This window comes from Epinephelus moara, chromosome 13 (genome assembly GCF_006386435.1).
Source record: "Epinephelus moara isolate mb chromosome 13, YSFRI_EMoa_1.0, whole genome shotgun sequence".
Lineage (NCBI taxonomy): Eukaryota > Metazoa > Chordata > Actinopteri > Perciformes > Serranidae > Epinephelus > Epinephelus moara.
Window position 1 is genome coordinate 5,998,446 of NC_065518.1, and position 17,423 is coordinate 6,015,868.

General features: G+C 41.5%; 1 protein-coding gene across 4 annotated transcripts in view; it reads left to right on the forward strand.

The window, feature by feature from the left end:
- The window catches only part of myo1d (myosin 1D), a 192,682-nt gene that overhangs the window by 1,691 nt on the left and 173,568 nt on the right, over positions 1 to 17,423 (forward strand). For 2 of the 4 annotated variants that reach the window (XM_050060961.1, XM_050060965.1), the window contains exon 1: positions 7,513 to 7,980. In XM_050060961.1, coding sequence (XP_049916918.1) covers positions 7,886 to 7,980 — 95 coding nt within the window. In that variant the 5' untranslated portion in view covers positions 7,513 to 7,885. Of the gene's footprint in view, positions 1 to 1,026; positions 1,102 to 2,694; positions 2,761 to 2,840; positions 2,866 to 7,512; positions 7,981 to 17,423 lie in introns of those variants that run through there. The other 2 variants (XM_050060963.1, XM_050060964.1) reach the window with 2 other exon arrangements.

The following is a 17,423-nucleotide window of genomic DNA, read 5'->3' on the forward strand; positions in this document are numbered from 1 at the left end:
TAACTCTAATTGGCAACTGGGTGGCGCTATAACAACAGAAAAATGCTTAAAAATGGCTAAAATGTGACCGATCGCTGTGGCTCCCCCTGTGGCCCCCCCTGTGGCCCAATGTTGTTGTTTTTTTTCTAATTTTTGGTATGACTAAGTCATGGTAGAAGTGTCCTAACCATCCTGGGGAGGCAGAATTTTGAGAAAATGTATTGCTTATCATTTTGCTTTTTTAAAAACGTTATTCCTTTCACATTTGGGTTAGGCTCTAAAAAACTGAACAGCAGACACTCTTCCATTATTATTTAAGTAGTCTGTGAGAAATGGGAGGTTATTTCATGAGGACACAAAAATGTCCCAACTGACCCCGCTCTCCCCTATTATCATTTAATTGTTACTTTTCTTGCATTTATATTTAACACACAGATTTTGTGGCAGGATAAATATGTTTGTACTTATTTCTTACCCTTATAGTTTGTCATATATTGCAGCATAATGCACAAACTTTTTGAAAATACTTCTTATTTTTGTTTAATTTCTTTATGATTGAATATGATTGCAACTGTTTTTTCTGATTCTGATTATATAACCCATCAGAGCTCATTAGTCTCAATATAGGCCTACCATGTGCATATATATATACATTTGATCCAAAGCAGTGGCAAGCATAACTGAGATAACTACTTAAATTAATTAGATGAAATGTGTTCCCTTCATAAACAGCACACATTTACTCCACAATTCTGTATAATTCTGACTTTACTTTCTTCTTTATAATTACACTATCTAATATGATGCTGTTCTAATTAATAAATCTAATTAGAATCTACTTTTTTCTCCGAACAGTAAAAATATGAACTTCTCTGCTGATATGATTCAGACTCCATGCCCAGTAATTGTGATCTGTTTGCATCTGTGCATTGACTGCATGTTCCTCTAAACAACGCAGACGTTAAAACAGTGATTCCATGTGATTATACAATGAGTAAGCGAGAAACCATTTTTACATAACTACTGTGCAACTGTTGTTGTCCCCAGATGGTTGTCTTAGCTGTGGCTGTGTCTGTGGCGCCGTCATCATGTGCACTTGGCTGCACGGGGAGCACAGATTCTGTGAGTACGAGCTTTGTTCACGGATGTTGCGAGGCTCGAAGGCAGATGGAACTTAAAATTCATACATTATGCAACAAAAGTTTTCCCCTTTTCCCAGATGTTGTTCGGCACAGACAGATCTGCGCTGTACTTTTGTCACACTGAACTTATAAAGAGAATAGAACATTACGTTATATTAAAGCCAATTACTTACAAAGTCGTGTGACAGACTCAAGTTTTGTTTGACATGTAGTTCCATTTACAGACTGAGATGAAGCTGTGGCGCGTGGGAGATACTACTGTAGCTGCTGTGTTCAAGGTGATCGGACATACTGTACCTGTTATCTAATCCAGTTAGTTATTCCATAGAAAATTAATCCGCTGTTTTGATCATGGGTTAATTGGTTCAGGTAATTTTCAAGGACTTATACCAAACATTCTTTTGCGTCAGCTCTAATAGAGTTTCTGCTTTCTTTGTCTTATGTGTCCAGAAAGTTAATATTTTGGGGTTTGGGCCTGCTGTAGCTGCAGCTGTTTCTGTAACATTACATGCAAAATTAAGTGACGAATGCTTTGCAAAATGTAATTTCTCATATGAAGCACATCAGGCCTTCACCCTCACAACACCTCTGTCCATGGCTGTAGCCAAAAGTTTAGAAGTCAAAGAGACCTAAAGAGTCCAAAGTCCCCCAGTGCAACCCCACCAACTAAAGAAATGTTTGACTAGCCGTTAAAAAAATTCTGTCCTGTCTGTCTTCCCACTTGGAGGCATCCAACTGATGTAACCGCTTGCATAACATCTCCCCGCGTTTGACTGTGCAGGACAGGTAACATTATGTTTAGTTTGCTTCTAATATAACATATAACGTTATATGACAACACAGCATCTGGTTGCTAATGGCTAACATTAGCCTACTGTAGCGTAGCCTCTGAAACATTAACGTTATCTTCCTTGTGCGTTTCCACTTATTAGTAACGTTAACGCTACTATCTAACGTTAGCACTTTAAACTTCAGGGTTGCATTTGACTGTCTTGATTGTAACGTTACACTCACTCTCCTCTTCCGTGTATCTAACATTACCTTGCCAACGGCTACGTCTATCATAGACATAATGAGGAGGTAATGGAGGAGGGGGGAGTAGGCCTTTGGAGGGAGGTGGAGTTGCAGGAGGAGGGGGATGGGGCTTTGGAGGGAGGCGGGAGTTGTGAATGTTCAAACTGTGAAATGTGCTGTGTGAAATGCAAGAAAGGTAAGAGCTGCTTTAAAAGGGTTTGTTCAGATTCACCAAAGGCACACAATACTACAAACAAACTGACTGAGGCAGCGGTAGACCAGCAGCTCCTGTGTTCAGCAAGCTAAAATTACTGTTTTTGTCAATGGAGTCTGGTGTCTGTGACAAGAGCATAGATGGGGAACTGAACCTGCAAATAGTTTCCCAGAACCAGAACAGGCTGTCTGATGGAAAGGTCCGCTCTGGACTTGACAAAAGCTGCAACATCTGACAGTATCATTCTGTTAAAAGTTTAATGAATCTGCAATAATTTGATGGCTTATTAACTGAAGTTACAACATTTCAATCTGTACTAAAAAACTGCACACTGCTGTATTGCAGGAGATGGAGAGTCTAAGGTGTGAACAAGCAACACTTCAGCAGCAGCAGCAGAACGCTCTGACTCAGGTAGCCTCTATATAAATTACTTACAGTCTGTCTCTGTGCTGCACACCAGCTACTGAATGTGTAATTTCCTTCATTCACAGATGCACATCAGAAGCTCAGAAGAAGGTCAGTCAGTCAGTCAAGAAAATAACTTTCTGTTTAACATAAAGTAGAATGATTTACAACAATCACTCTCAATTCTTTATGTGCTGAGACCTGCTGTACTCTGTAGACCAAATTCTGGCTGAGTAACAGTCAATAAAATATAAACTGGTGGAAAATCTTTCCTGTCAAGCTGGAACAAACATATCTATGGAGGAAGACAACCTGCATTTCTCAGACAAAGAGTCAAGTAGACAGGGGGACCCCTGCCTCCAGCTGGATTTTCTATATAGCTGTATTCACTTGAATGATAATGACAATTGTGGTTAGGATGGCATCACTTTTTCTACCATGAAAAACGTCTCACAATACGATAAGATATGATGTAATACGATATAATACGATGCAATACGATGCAATACGATGCAATACGATGCGATACGATACGATACGATATGATACAATATGATACGGTGCAATATGATACAACACAATACGACACAGTGAAACACAATACAATACAGTGCGATGCGATACGATCCGATGCGAAACGATACGATACAATGCAATACGATATGATATGATGCAATACGATACGATATGATATGATGCAATACGATATGACATGATACAATACGATACGATATGATATGATGCAATACGATATGATATGATACAATACGATACGATATGATATGATGCAATACGATATGACATGATACAATACGATACGATACGATATGATACGATGCAATACGATATGATGTGATGCAATACGATACGATACAATACAATACGATACAATACAATATGATACGATGCAATACGATACAATACAATACAACACAGTACAACACAATACAATACAATGCGATACGATACGATGCAATACGATACAATACAACACAGTACAACACAATACAATACAATGCGATACGATACGATGCGAAACGATACGATGCAGTACGATACGATACAATATGATACGATGCAATGCGATGCGATACAATACGATACAATACGATATGATGCAATACGATACAGTACAACACAATACAATACAATGCAAACCGATGCGAAACGATACGATACGATACGATGCGAAACGATACGATGCGAAATGATACGATGCAATACGATACAATATGATACGATGCGATGCGATGCGATACAGTACGATACGATACAATACGATATGATACGATGCAATACGATACGATACGATGCAATACGGTACGATACAAAACGATACGATATAATACAATACGATATGATACGATGCAATACGATACGATACGATACAATACAATATGATATGATATGATACGATACGGTGTGGTACAATACGATACAATACAATACAATACGATATGATACGACGCAGTACGATGTGACACAAAACGATACAATATGATACGGTGCGATACGATACGATGTGGTACAATACGATACGATACAACATGGTTCATTGTCCTCGTAGGGAAATTTTGCCATAATCAAAGCAAAGATGCCTGAGAGGTGCGTACCTGTGAGCAAATGTGGCCCCTACTCCCCACTGTGGCTGACAGGGCCTCACCTGAACAAAGTCATCGTCACTTGCAGGGTGTGTTGCCTCTAGAAGACGAACTGCTGCACTTTTCTATCCACCCCCACCCAGGCCTGCTACATCTACGAGTTCACTGAGCTGTCATCTTGTTATCGGGCTTACTGTGTAGCTATTAAATAAGCATTGTTTCATTCCCAAGCTGTACGTTTTCTTTGCATTGCTCGTCTCTCTGCAGCTTTGGTGTGAGGTTAAGGGCCATGATGATGCTGTGGGTCTATTCTCAGATATCAACACACTTGTATGTGGGCGGTGCAGAAGAAACAAGTCCTGTGTGAGCCCAGATAAGATCAACTGGAGGTGTAAAGGAATGAAAAGCTCTTCTCATTATTACGGGGTCATGACTTCAAATGTCTCTTTTTGCCAGGAGATCCAGAAGATCTACACAAACATACTGAATACATTTTCTTTGGATCCTATGGAGATTATAGTGGGAGAAAAATAAAAGACCCTCCATCAAAAAGGCAGATTAATATATAATAAAGCAACCTTGTTTTTTAAAGTCAAATCACAAGCCTCCTTTAACCTGAATCATTTTCATGTAATCTCTAATGTGCCATGCCTCTGATGAATATATGAATACAAATACAAAAGAGCTTCATCTCTCCTCACCATTGAACATTTTGGTTACTTTAAAGAAATATGTTCATTTATATTTATCGATATATGTTCTAATTTGTCTGGAATCATCTGGAACAAGTGCAACAATTGTAGATCGGATGATTAAAGGCATATTCCAGCCACTGAGTGCTGCACTTCCGTAAAGTTTGAGGACTTGGTAATTTATAAGATTTATCCAAAAGCTGTGTTTCTTAAGAAAAGGTTTAAATTCCAGGTCGACCCCTGAACCCTCTGTGGTGGAAATGAAGACACTTTAGAGCACATGGTTTTTCTTTGCCCTGTGTCCCAAAGATTTTGGTCTTCTAAACTTTGACATCTCACACATCATTTTATCCGTGGATAATCTGGATTCGTCTGTCTCTGACATAATTAATATAATTTTACTTATGGGTAAATACAGTATTCAATGTAGTGAGTGGAGAAATAGCAAGCCCTCCTTTAACTGGTCTATAAATGACTTTAAACATTTTTTCCTGTCACAGGAAAAAATGTTTTGAATCATGACCCTTGTGTTGGAGCTCGATGTTGTTTGCTCCCTTTTTATAATTAGGGGCCGGGCAGGCGGTCCTGCCAGGACCCTCTTGTTTTCCCTGCTCCTTCTTCTTCTTCTTCTTCTTCTGAGGTAATCCTACTTCCCATGCGCGAAAAATCACCAAACTTTGCACAAAGGTCCAGTCCTATGCCAGATTTGCTCAGCTGCAAACTAAAGTCAATAGTCCTGATGGTGGCGATACAGCAAGCGTCTAAAGTTCAACTTTTGACAGCATTTTGAATTCTGCCCTCATGTGAACCATTGCTGTCAATGGGAATAGAGCATCTTTACACATCAGTTTTTCACTTATGTAGTAGATCAATCATTGTTAAAAACAAATTAACAACATCTCCATGCTGTCTAGATGCAAGATGTGTATTTTCAGATTTTTGTCTTGATAACTGAATTTATGACAGCAGTTTGAAATCTGCCTTTACAGCTGCTGTCATCCTGGTGGCTGACTTAGTCAATTTGTGAAGCCACAAAAAGGTTGTCACTTGCTAATTAGCTCAGTTAGATAGAAAATGCTTCTTGGTGTCAGAAGTTGAGAGTTCAAGCCTCAACTGATGCAAAATGTACATTGTAATGGCAACTTTCTTGTTGTCTCCCTATTCTGCCTCTTGTTGCTCAGAATTGCCTAAAATTGCCCGGCCCAACCATTGCAGCACAGCAACTATAATTCAAATTTTGTTTTTTGTTAGGGTGGTACATGACGGTTCTAGATGTCAAATGACACATTAAATCTTGACTAACAAAAATAATACAAACAGGATTATAGAGATCTGTACAAGAGGGGGCACAGTACCAGTCTCAATCCACCAAAAAAAGAGTCAAAATAATAAGATTAAATTTGAATAAATAAATACATTAAAATTGACAGTGTGCCCTGAAAGATAGGCTTCAACAATTTAATAAAATCTGGAAACCCTTCATATCTTATCTTGCAACTGCAAATCTATCACAACAGTGCAGCCCCAGCACACGATAGGTGTCTGTGGGTGGAGGGTGGTGAGAGGAGTGGAGAAGTGATGTAGGTATGGGAGGGCAGCCCTGCGACTTTGGGGGCAACGGTCACTTTGTTTGTATTATGGTTATTTGTTTTTTACATTTTTCATTTACTATTTTATGTTGATGTACTTGGAATAATTTTACTACCTCATTTGATTTTACCACTGTGCCTACTACAATATTTGATCCCTTTTTGATCTCAGGATATTGTGCACAACTGTTAAATTCAAGAAAATGAACCTGAAATCAATAAAATACATTAACATATATTTTTATGTAATTTTATGTATTTAAATCTCCCCCAGCCTATTTTATTTTGTTATTAATTTTACGCACGTCATGTTGTATGTCTATGCTTTTGTATGTCCTTCTAATGTTCCAGAAAAGGCACTTGCCTGTGTTCTCCACACGGTGGCGCACTAACATCAGTGTAAGCCTGGTGGATAACCAGTGGCAGTGTGTTCCTTGTGTTCAACTCTTGAAACAAGAGGCCTCATCCAGAGAGAACAGGGGGCACATCAGAGGAGCTGACAGTCAGTTTATTTATGACAGGTCAGAGTCAGAGGGTCGTTTATATATATATAGATATATAGATATACTGTATGTAGCCATAACTTTCATTCATATCCCACTGAGGAAATGATGATGAGCTCTAATGTTTCCTTTTATGGTAACAGAGGGCATCATAAAAGTCAGGCCCAAACATTAAGTGTTTTTCTGCGAGTGTTTTACAACTTAGAGGTGGCCCCGTCATCGTGGAAATATGTATCAGAAACAGAGGAGCTGTGGTCTTCACAAGTATTTGACCAGTCTGACCAACACCTCTCCACAGGGCGGGGGGCGGGGCCAGGGAGAGGCGGCCTCACTCTGATTGGCGGACGCTCGGTCGGGACGACAGGGGAGAAACTCCAGGAAAAGTGACGGAGCTCGCGCACCATGTAACGGGAAGGGTACATTTTTGCGTAAAGGGGAAACTTTGTATGGACATGAGGATATTTGGGGATAACTCGCCATTTGTAACAGAAAAGCTGGACTTGTAAGGAAAAAACGTCATCTTTTAATCACCATTTAAACCTACAGGGTGTTTTTAAACCGCTTCTCGCTCTTAATTAAACATGAAATGAGAGTTTGACGGATGAAAATGCGCGTGGACCCCACAGCTGTGCACTGAGGAGAGGAGGTGCTCAGAGAAGCCCGCCAATGCTCACCTTTGGTCGGCACTTCAAAGCAACTTGTTGAAACATTCATCCGCGAGCGTCAGTGAGAGGAAAGGTAGCAGCATGGCTGAGCACGAGAGCCTGGAGTATGGGAAGGCAGATTTTGTGCTGTTGGACAACGTGTCTATGGAGGAGTTCATGGCGAACCTGAAGCTCAGGTAAGCGGTCATTCACCTTTGTAATTCCTGAGAAACGTGTGTCATCAGGTGCCAGGACAAACTCAGTGTCTTTTTTGCATCATTTAAACCGGAAATGTGTCCACGGTGTCACTTTTAGCCCCTCAACAGGTGCCAACAGCATCATTCAGAGTGTAGTTTTCTCTTGTACTGTACTGCACTGGCCCCCACTTGAAATATATGAATGAAAACAAGTTGCCAAACAGCCCAGCGTGGCATTCCTGCCAACTGTCACTGCACCTGCAACATTACTATAAGTCAATTGTATCCAAGTTGTTGGGGTGGCACTGCATTCATTTGATGCCTTCTTTCGATCAAACCGGTAAGTCCCATTGAAAAAATGCTGTGTGAGACTCCACCCAAGCCACACACACACACACACACACACACACACACACACACACACACACACACACACTGTGCCTACTGCAGACCGGTTTCTATCAGCTGTGTTGTCAGTGGCTCTGTGTCAAGCATGATGTCAAGCATGCTTTGTGAATGAAGAGAGAGCAGTTGTGGGCTCACATCACGTTTCAGACGGGCTGTGGCTTGGAGTCAGTTTCACCATCTCCTTTCCTCACCTCTGCCATCTGTAACGAAAGTGCAAACTGATCCCTGACCCCCAGAGTTGGACCTTTTAGTGCTCTGCATGCAGGACATAGTGCTGGTGGTTGTGGACAGTCATGGTACAGTGGAGGGGAAAGGGACATAAGTGAAGCTTTCTACTCCTTTGCAGTGAGAGAAAGTTGTTGTGACAGCTCAGTGGAAGGTGACAGAGCAGTAGTATAGTATCTGATAACACAAGTTATGGTGTGATAGTAACACCATTAAAGTAAGCTGTTGTCCAAGTTTAAAGGAAAGTTATCTGAAAACCATATTTGAAGGGCAATTATGCATAGAAAAAAAAAAAAATGTCTTTGTGGAAATGAAGTACCATTTTTCTCTCTGTGGTATCCGATGACTTAATGGTGAAGTGGCTCGACCCCAAAACTGAAATATTCCGGTCAACCGATGATTACAAATCGGAATGGCTGTTTAAGTTGGATAACTTTGTCTCAAAAATGTGGCGAAAAATGCACGAGGAAGTATTGCATTGTCATTTCTTTGATGTATCTAGGTTACACTTACGTCTTATCGGTAATCTATAAGATAAGATGAGACCTCATCGATAAGATCAAACTTTATTGATGCTGTCACAACTGTATGAGAACCAGTTTGAAGAGTCAGGAACCTGATAAGGAGCCGTTTAATGTAATCCACACAGCAGAATAAAAATTAGGTAAATTAAATTCAAAAGCTGCACTGATCAGCCAAAACATTAAAACCACTGACAGGTGAAGTGATATATTGATCATCATGTTACAATCCAATGTTCTGCTGGGAAGTCTTGGGTCCTGGTATTCGTGTGGATGCCACTTGACACACATCACCCATCCAAACACGATTAAAGACCCCCCTCATGGAAACGGCACTCCCTGATGGCAATGGCCCAAGGAACATGACGAAGACTTTAAGACGTTGGCCTAGCATTCAAATTCTCCAGATTGCAATTTGATCGAGCATCCATGGGGCGTGCTGGTACCCCACCTTGCAACCCTAAGGACTCAAAGGATGCGCCGCCAACAGCCTGATGCCAGGCACCACAGGACACCCCCCTGACGTCCTGTCTGTGCCTTGACTCTCGAGAAGTCAGAGGCTTTACCATGGATCGGACTTGGCTCTGATCTGTCAAGGCATGGACACAGGATGCTCAATCAGGTTGGGACCTGGGGACCTTGGAGGCCAGGTTGGTACCTGGAGCTCGTTGCCCCATTCTTCAGGTAATGCCTGAGCAGTACCAGTTTATGGTATGGCCTCTGGCTTTTCGAGTGTCAAGGCATGGACACAAGACATCTGGGGGGTGTCCTTTGGTGTCTGGCACCAGGGTGTCTGGCAGCAGATCCTTTGAGTTCTTTGGGTTGCGAGGTGGGGTACCAGCTTGGCTAGGCCAGGTTGATGCCTTGAGCTCTTTGTCACATTCCTTTGGCCATTTGTGGTGCATTGTCCTGTTGGCGGGGCACTACCATCGTGGAGTACGACAAGTTGCATCCACATGAATGCCAGGTACTCAAGGTTTCCCAACAGAACATTACATTATGACGAGATAAACAGTCATTCATTTCACCTGTCAGTGGTTTTAATGGTGTGGCTGATAGGTGTATACATCACAGCACCAAGGTGATATACACAACATGACTTGAGCATTATGTAGAAAGCTTTGCAAATATACCGTAAACATGCAGAAGTAAATAGTCTGGTAGTGATATGAATTTTGTTGGAGAAATGAAGGTCTAAGAATCTTTTTATGCGGGTCGTTCTTTCTGTTTTAATTTGCTGTGTTTTGTCAGCCCATGCAGGCTACTGTAGTTGTATACATGACACCTCCTCATCATCAGCTCACTTGGTATAGTTTCTCAGTGCTGCCCACACTTGTGGTTGATAAAGTAAATTTTCAAGCCAGTCCCAGTACAGTATTTAGACACACTTCCAGCAGTGACTTGTAGAGTAAATATTTGGAGAGTTTTATGGATGCAGCTTTCTCTTGTTGGCGAGTAGACTGCATGGTTTCCCTTCTATGGCCAAGTGAGCTTCAGTTAGTTACTTACAGTTTATTTACAAGGAGGAGTGTCCTCCACTGCTCCCCACCAACATGTTTGGATTCCTTTTCTGCCACCAGTGCGATAAATGATGATAATATTTATCTGCTTGTTAAAAGCAAGTGTCACGCAGCCCGGTAATTTGAAGTATATTCTTTGCCCCGTTTGTATCTGTTGATAACTTAAAGTCTAATCAGCTGTGTGTCTCTGGCCTTTAGATAGTTAGTGTAAGCATTTTTTTAACTTTATTCTGCTTTAGGTGTGTTTGTTAAAGTCTGTTTGCTAATGCTTGAGGTAGAATTCATGCTTGGTAATGTGGAGTCTGGCTCACATGATGTAGACAGTGGATATGAGCCTGTCACTGGCTGCCAATTTCAGATGATATTTACCTCCACATCTGCTCTCTGCACGTTAAGGTTTTCAAAATTCCTTTGCTATGTGAATCTAGTCATGCATAGCCAGTCTTATCTGCACATTTTGTTTTACCTCTGTGCGTGAAACAACAACAACCTCCGAGCAGGCGGCCTACTCACTGTTAAGTTTTTAATGTTTTATGAGGCATTTTCTTTGCATGCATTTAGACATTTTATTGCCAGAGCTCGGCTCCCCACGTGCGAATGTTCCATCAAAACAAGTTCCCACTATTTTGCAGGGTCTGTATCGTGGGCTCAGCGCCATCCAAGACAGTTGTGTCTGGTTTATAGAAATGCAAACAACCCAGAGCATATTTTTTCCCCTCAGTGTGGAATTATGATGAGTTCAGCCAGACCGTTCTCCAGTGCTGGCACAGTATGAGATAGGTGTGGCTGTGCAAGACGAGGTAGTGCAGAACATTTAGGCATTTTGAAGAGATTAATAATATATTGTCATAAGTCCAAAAGTACTAAACTTTTGATGTTTCCATCTTCTTAAATGGGAGTACAGTACTGTAAATGGAAAATCTTTGTGTTTTGGCCTGTCGGTTGGACAAAAGAAGACATTTTATGATATCACCTTTGAAACTGTGGCCATTTTTCACTTTTCTGATGTTTTTTAGACCAAATAATTAATTGATAAACTGAGAAAATAATCAGCAGATGAATTGATAATGAAAATAATAAGTAGTTGCAGCTTTTACAGTATATTTAACTGTTGAAATGTGAAGCTGAAAATGTCTAAGAGAAGAGAATTCTAGGTGTACAAGTGTGCATGTTTCACAGAGGACAAGGCAGTTCTGGTCACACTGTTTGTATAGCCATACCTCTTAAATTAGCTAAGTTGTGGCGGTGCGTACAGAAGCTCTGGCAAGAAGACCTGAGAGCAGCCAGACAGCACCGGGCCTCATTTTCCCCCATTTTCTGCCCGTTTGTTTTCCCTCCAACTAGACAGCTCGGTCCGGAGATGGCGTGTGCAGATTGTTATTTGTAGAGGGTGTGACCAGCCAGGAGTGCTTCCTTTTTGCTCTTTTTTTTCCTGTAGTCTGAGAGCGTGCGCGTACACGCATGTGTGAGTGTGTTTGCCTGGGTGGGAGTGGACCACTGGAGGGAGGGATCCAGAGGGCACGGGGCATCTCATGGTCTCCATTTTTCCTGGTACAGTTATCCAAAACATTTGGGCTGGAGCACGTCTCCACATCTCTCCTGGGTGTATTTTACGCTACAGTACATGTGGGAACCGAGCCTCACAGTTAAATGCTTGGCCTTGCTGCACACTAAAGCTCGGCTCTAGATCTACTTAACAAAGTGAATGTATTTGAATTTTTATTTCAAGTCCTGGAAGGGCAAATAAACCAGTCTGTGTGTGCTTCATCAGCCTCGTTTATTGAAAAGCAGAACATGTGAAATGGTTTTATTTGAAGTGGGTCAAAAGCCGAGCTGTGGTGTGCAGCCAGCCGTCATTTAGGGACTCTGCCTGAGTTTGACTAGCAACCAACTGAATTACACTGCGGTGCAGGGGATTTCTACTTGTGCCATTAAGTGCTCGCCATACTGAAGAGGTAATCAAGTCCCCAAGTGGCTGCATGTGAGGCACGATTTGGAAAAGATTGCTTGTTTCCCCCTCAGCGTGGCCAGACATGGTTGTTCTAGTTGACATTTACTTTGTTTGACTTGAGGTTGAACTGTGTGGCCCGTTCCAGAGAGCCTCCCAGCCTCTAAATAGAGCCCAGCAGATGCCCAGTCTCTTTATAGAGATGTCTGGCAGGATAAAAGTTCAAGCCAAATTCCTGTAGGGTCTTGGGAATTTGCCTGAATCGACCAGTCAGCAAATAAAATTTCTGGGGCTGAAACTGTGCGGCACAGCCCATGATTGTACCAGCATGTGTTTATGTAGGAGAATCAACTGATTAAACATGAGTCATGGCAGCAGAATGCAGCAGGTTACAGACTGAGGGGAATTATAGTATCAGCTCTCTAAATTGATTTGTAATTGATGCCCACAGGGATGCTACAGAGCCTCAGAGGAGTTTCCCTATGACTAACAGGGATTCAGTATTTCTCGGGAGCTCTTGAGCAGGGTGGACGCCATGGGGGCTTCAGCCTAGATCTCCTAATATTGTCTTCCCTTACAGCTCGGGCAGGCGGTTTGATTTTGACGTCAATGGGCAAATTTTATAAACTTTGAGCATATTGTAATTCAAGTGGTCTGAGAGAACATTAGACTTCTGCACCTCCGCTTGGCTCTGTTTCTCAGTTGTGATGTGCAGGTTGACACACAACCCACAAGTTGGGCGGTTCGGGTGAGCTTGTTAAAAAATATTACAGATTTCACCTCTGAGTTAGTTATTAATAACTAGCAGAAACACTAGGGCTGGGCAATATGAAGATTTATCGAGATATCAGACTATATATCGTCTTAGATTTTGGATATCGTTGTATCGTGATGTGGCGTAAATGGGTTTTTTCCCTCATTTTAAAGGCTGCATTACAGCAAAGTGATGTAAATGTATCAACCTACCAGACTTTTCTATTTGTTTAATGCTTTTATGAACCCACTTTGTTGTTATATCCACATTATTGATGATTATTGATCAACAATCTCATTGTGTTATGAGTCATTGTCCCAACTTTGTCGCATCAGAGAGGGTATTTGGTCAGAAATATTGTTATGTTCAATTTTGTCTTCCAGTGCATTTAAGGAAAATACGAAGATATATATGTCGTTTAACGAGATACACAGATATAACGAGTCTCTAAACACACACAGCAAGTGGCTTTATCATCATAGTTGCTGTGCCAAGGGTTTCCATTATCCAGGGAAATCAATTGGAATCTGACAAGTGTCTCTCTATCCACACTGAATCTGTCATGTAAATCATGTAAACAAACCATGTAAGATATCAGATACGCACTTAAGATCGTACTTAAGATGTTCCCACTTAAAAGATGGGTTAGAACTTGCTCTGGTTTGCAGGTTGAGGGTCAGGTGTGGGTCATTGATTAAAGCATATGTTTGCAGGTTGGGCGGGGCGGATTGCCTCTCAAAACGACAGACCCGTGCATCACTAATTGTCAGGCTTCAGAAAATCTAGCCCATCGCAGGAAACTTTGGCCAATCATAGGTGATTTTCAAAGAGAGCAGCTGCCAATCACTGCTCATGAACTGCGGTCGAACGGTCAAACTAGGCAGCTCTGATCAAAAATGAATCAAGATGCTGTTGCTACACTGCCTATTTCTCACCTAATATTTGTTTGAGGTGAGAAATGTGTGCGACTTGGCTGCCATGTTGAAAACAGTCAAGACGAAACCAAGCACTGCACACTGGCCGTAGCAAACATTCTAATTTTACAGCTAAACAGTCCACTAAAATATGTTTCTGAAAAGATTTGAGGTCAGAAATAGGCAATGCAGGTACAGGATGTTGATTCATATTTGATTGGTGCTGCCTAGTTTGACAGACTGACTGCATTTCAGTGACTGATATGACTGACAGCTGTGTTAGAGACTCCCTATATCTGATTGGTTGTTTTCATAACTCTTGCAAATGCCTTTAGGAGTACGACAAGGATTACAGATTATCTTTGTCTTGTGCTACTGTCAGATCATGGTGACAGTTACGAAATGAAAAAGCGTATTGTCGTATTTGCTAAAACAAAAGTTACCTTCTTTAGCTTTAACCTGTCTTAGATAAATGAAGAGAAAATAAATATTACAGGAAACTATTTCAAACCTACAGCAGTGACGAAGGCTCTCTGCACGCTGTAGGTCTGGTGGTCCTGTGAGCTTACAGTATGTGTGCCAGCCAGGCTCAGTTTTACTGCAGCTAAATGTCTTTATAAGGCAGCGTTGTTTTGTCTGTCCCTTGGAATCCGGGAAAAAAACATTCCTGCCAAACTGCCATGTGTTTCCCAAATAATTACGGAGGGATTTTTTCAATTCGTCTTTCAAATGCGTGCCTGATACTCCAGATCAAAAGACTGACAAGCATTACACAACTTCTGTCTCTGTTTTTGTGCAGATGAATGAGAATTGGTGAAGAAGAAGTTGAGAGGGTCGGATTTCACAGGACTGGATGTTTGTTTTAATCTTGTTGGAGTACATGACGGGTGGGGCTTATATATCCCATAGCAAAACACTGTGAGAGCCCAAATATGTGCACTATTTGAGGGACAGCTTCTGCACAGTCTGAAGTGCCCACATGTGGTATGCACCACTATCTGGTGCAAATATGTTCAACAGAGGCTACAAATTCCTAACTGAGGACTTGTGTTTTAATAATTTTCAAGGTATATATTGATAGAAAGTCATGGCTGAATCAGTGGCAATAAATTCTGCAAGCTCCTGTTTGTTTGACTGTATGAACTGCTCCGAGTGATTTGACCTTTGAACCCATCTATGCAGAGTTAAAGAGGACTTTGAACAGGAAGTCTCCAATAATATGGAGCAGGCCAGCGAGGCAGGAAAGCTGGCATTTCCCCTCGCCTTTGCTCCTCACATTTCATTATTTCCTGCAGCTCCTCTTCACAGCTTAGTTGGGAACCGTATGTGCAGACAGACAGACAGACAGACAGACAGGCACATGTATCTGAGATTCAAAATTGTGGGGATTTAATTCTTAGGTAGCAGTGACACATACTCTTCACAGTTACATAACTCACAAAGTTAAAGTTACCACTCTATTTCTGGTGTTTCCTGGATTTCACCATGAAATTACAGGCAAATCATTCTCATCTGCTGTTTAGAGGAACAATGGCTCTCCTGTTTTAAACTGGTCAGTAGACTAGAGGAGGTGTAGTGCAGAAAGAGACAACCCGACTCATTCTCTCTTCCTCCTGCAGAATAATCAGAGGGATCAAAGTACCCTTGAGGCTCAGGTAGAGTGAGGATTGCCAAGTGGAGAAATCTGAGGTCAAAGGTCACAGTTTGTACTTCTCCTGTGAGATACGGTTCAGTAAGTAAGGCTTTCATTTCAGTGGAAGACCAGGTGATACTGAAAGTATTTTTATGTCAGGTGTAGGGACGTCAGTTTCGGTTAACACCAATTAACCGGTAACTAACTGATTAACTTTTAAGATGAAAACTCAATGATTAGAATACAAGATGTTGCTCCCTTTAGGGCTCATTTATGCTCAATGTTAAATACGGATCCAGATATGGACGGAGCCTTCTGTCCGTGCTCCGCGTTCATTTCGTCTCTATTTCTGCACGTTTCCATAAAGCTTATGGATATGGGCCAAACGGAGCAGTACCACCGGGAACCGTGGGGGCAGTGTTGCTGTCACTGCCCGATACGTAGCTCTAGTGAGACACGAAGAAGAAATAACAATTCAGTTTCTCTCATCGGCAGTACTAGAGAAAAGAATTCTCCGTCCTCCAGTCGCGATGTATTTAACGGCCTCACCGACCACCGCCTCCTACAACGCTGCCCCTGTTTTTGTCTTTTATGCAAGAGGTACATTATCAATATCTCCTCCACAGTCGCCATGTTTGTTTTTGAGTTTGTTGTTGTCATAAACTTTTGACGCTGGGCTGCCTCCTGGTGGATATATTGGTTAACATCCATGCCAACGTAAAGGGCGCATGGAAGTATGTGGGCAGTGACGGTAACATCGTTTGAAACGGATGTATACATTTTCGTAAAGGGAGCATAAATGAGCCCTTAGTGTGGCACTTCATTGACTCAGTGAGTTTCAGCATTTCAAAGTGCTGTTCATTTAGAGGAGATGAAATTTTAATGTTTTGTGATGCAAATGTCTTGAGAAAAAAAAAAGTAACACCTGTACACCACACAGGTTTAATGAAGACAATGTTTTGATCCTACTCAGATATTCATCAGGTCATTTTTAACCTGACAAATATCTGAGTAGGATCGAACCATTGTCTTCTTTACACTTGTGTGGCATGAAGTAGGTGTGCAAACGTTACTTTTTTTACTCACGTACACTGTTTGTTGATAGCCTTGCACCTACGTGATGTGCGTATAATTATTCCCTCTCAACGTCAATGTTTATTTTCTGTTGGCTTTGCTGACAGACAGCCAGTTGGCCATGTTAAAGGAGCTATATGTAAGAAATCTAAAGCAAATAGTCGTAAACTCATCCTAATATGTCACAGAGACTAAGGAATAATGTTCATATAACATACTGATCTCACCGACAACAATAGTACAGCCAGAATATTCGCAGTTAAAAAACATTTTTACAGTCCGCAAATCATGTTTATGTTTTGAATTTGTGTTTTGGCCTGTTGCGCCACCCACCGCCGTCTACCAGTCACGCAGTCAGTAGAGTCTCAGCATCAGTTACAGTTACGACTGAGCTGCAGCAGCACGGCAAGCAGCATTAGCAGTGTCCTGGTACATAGCATAAGCAG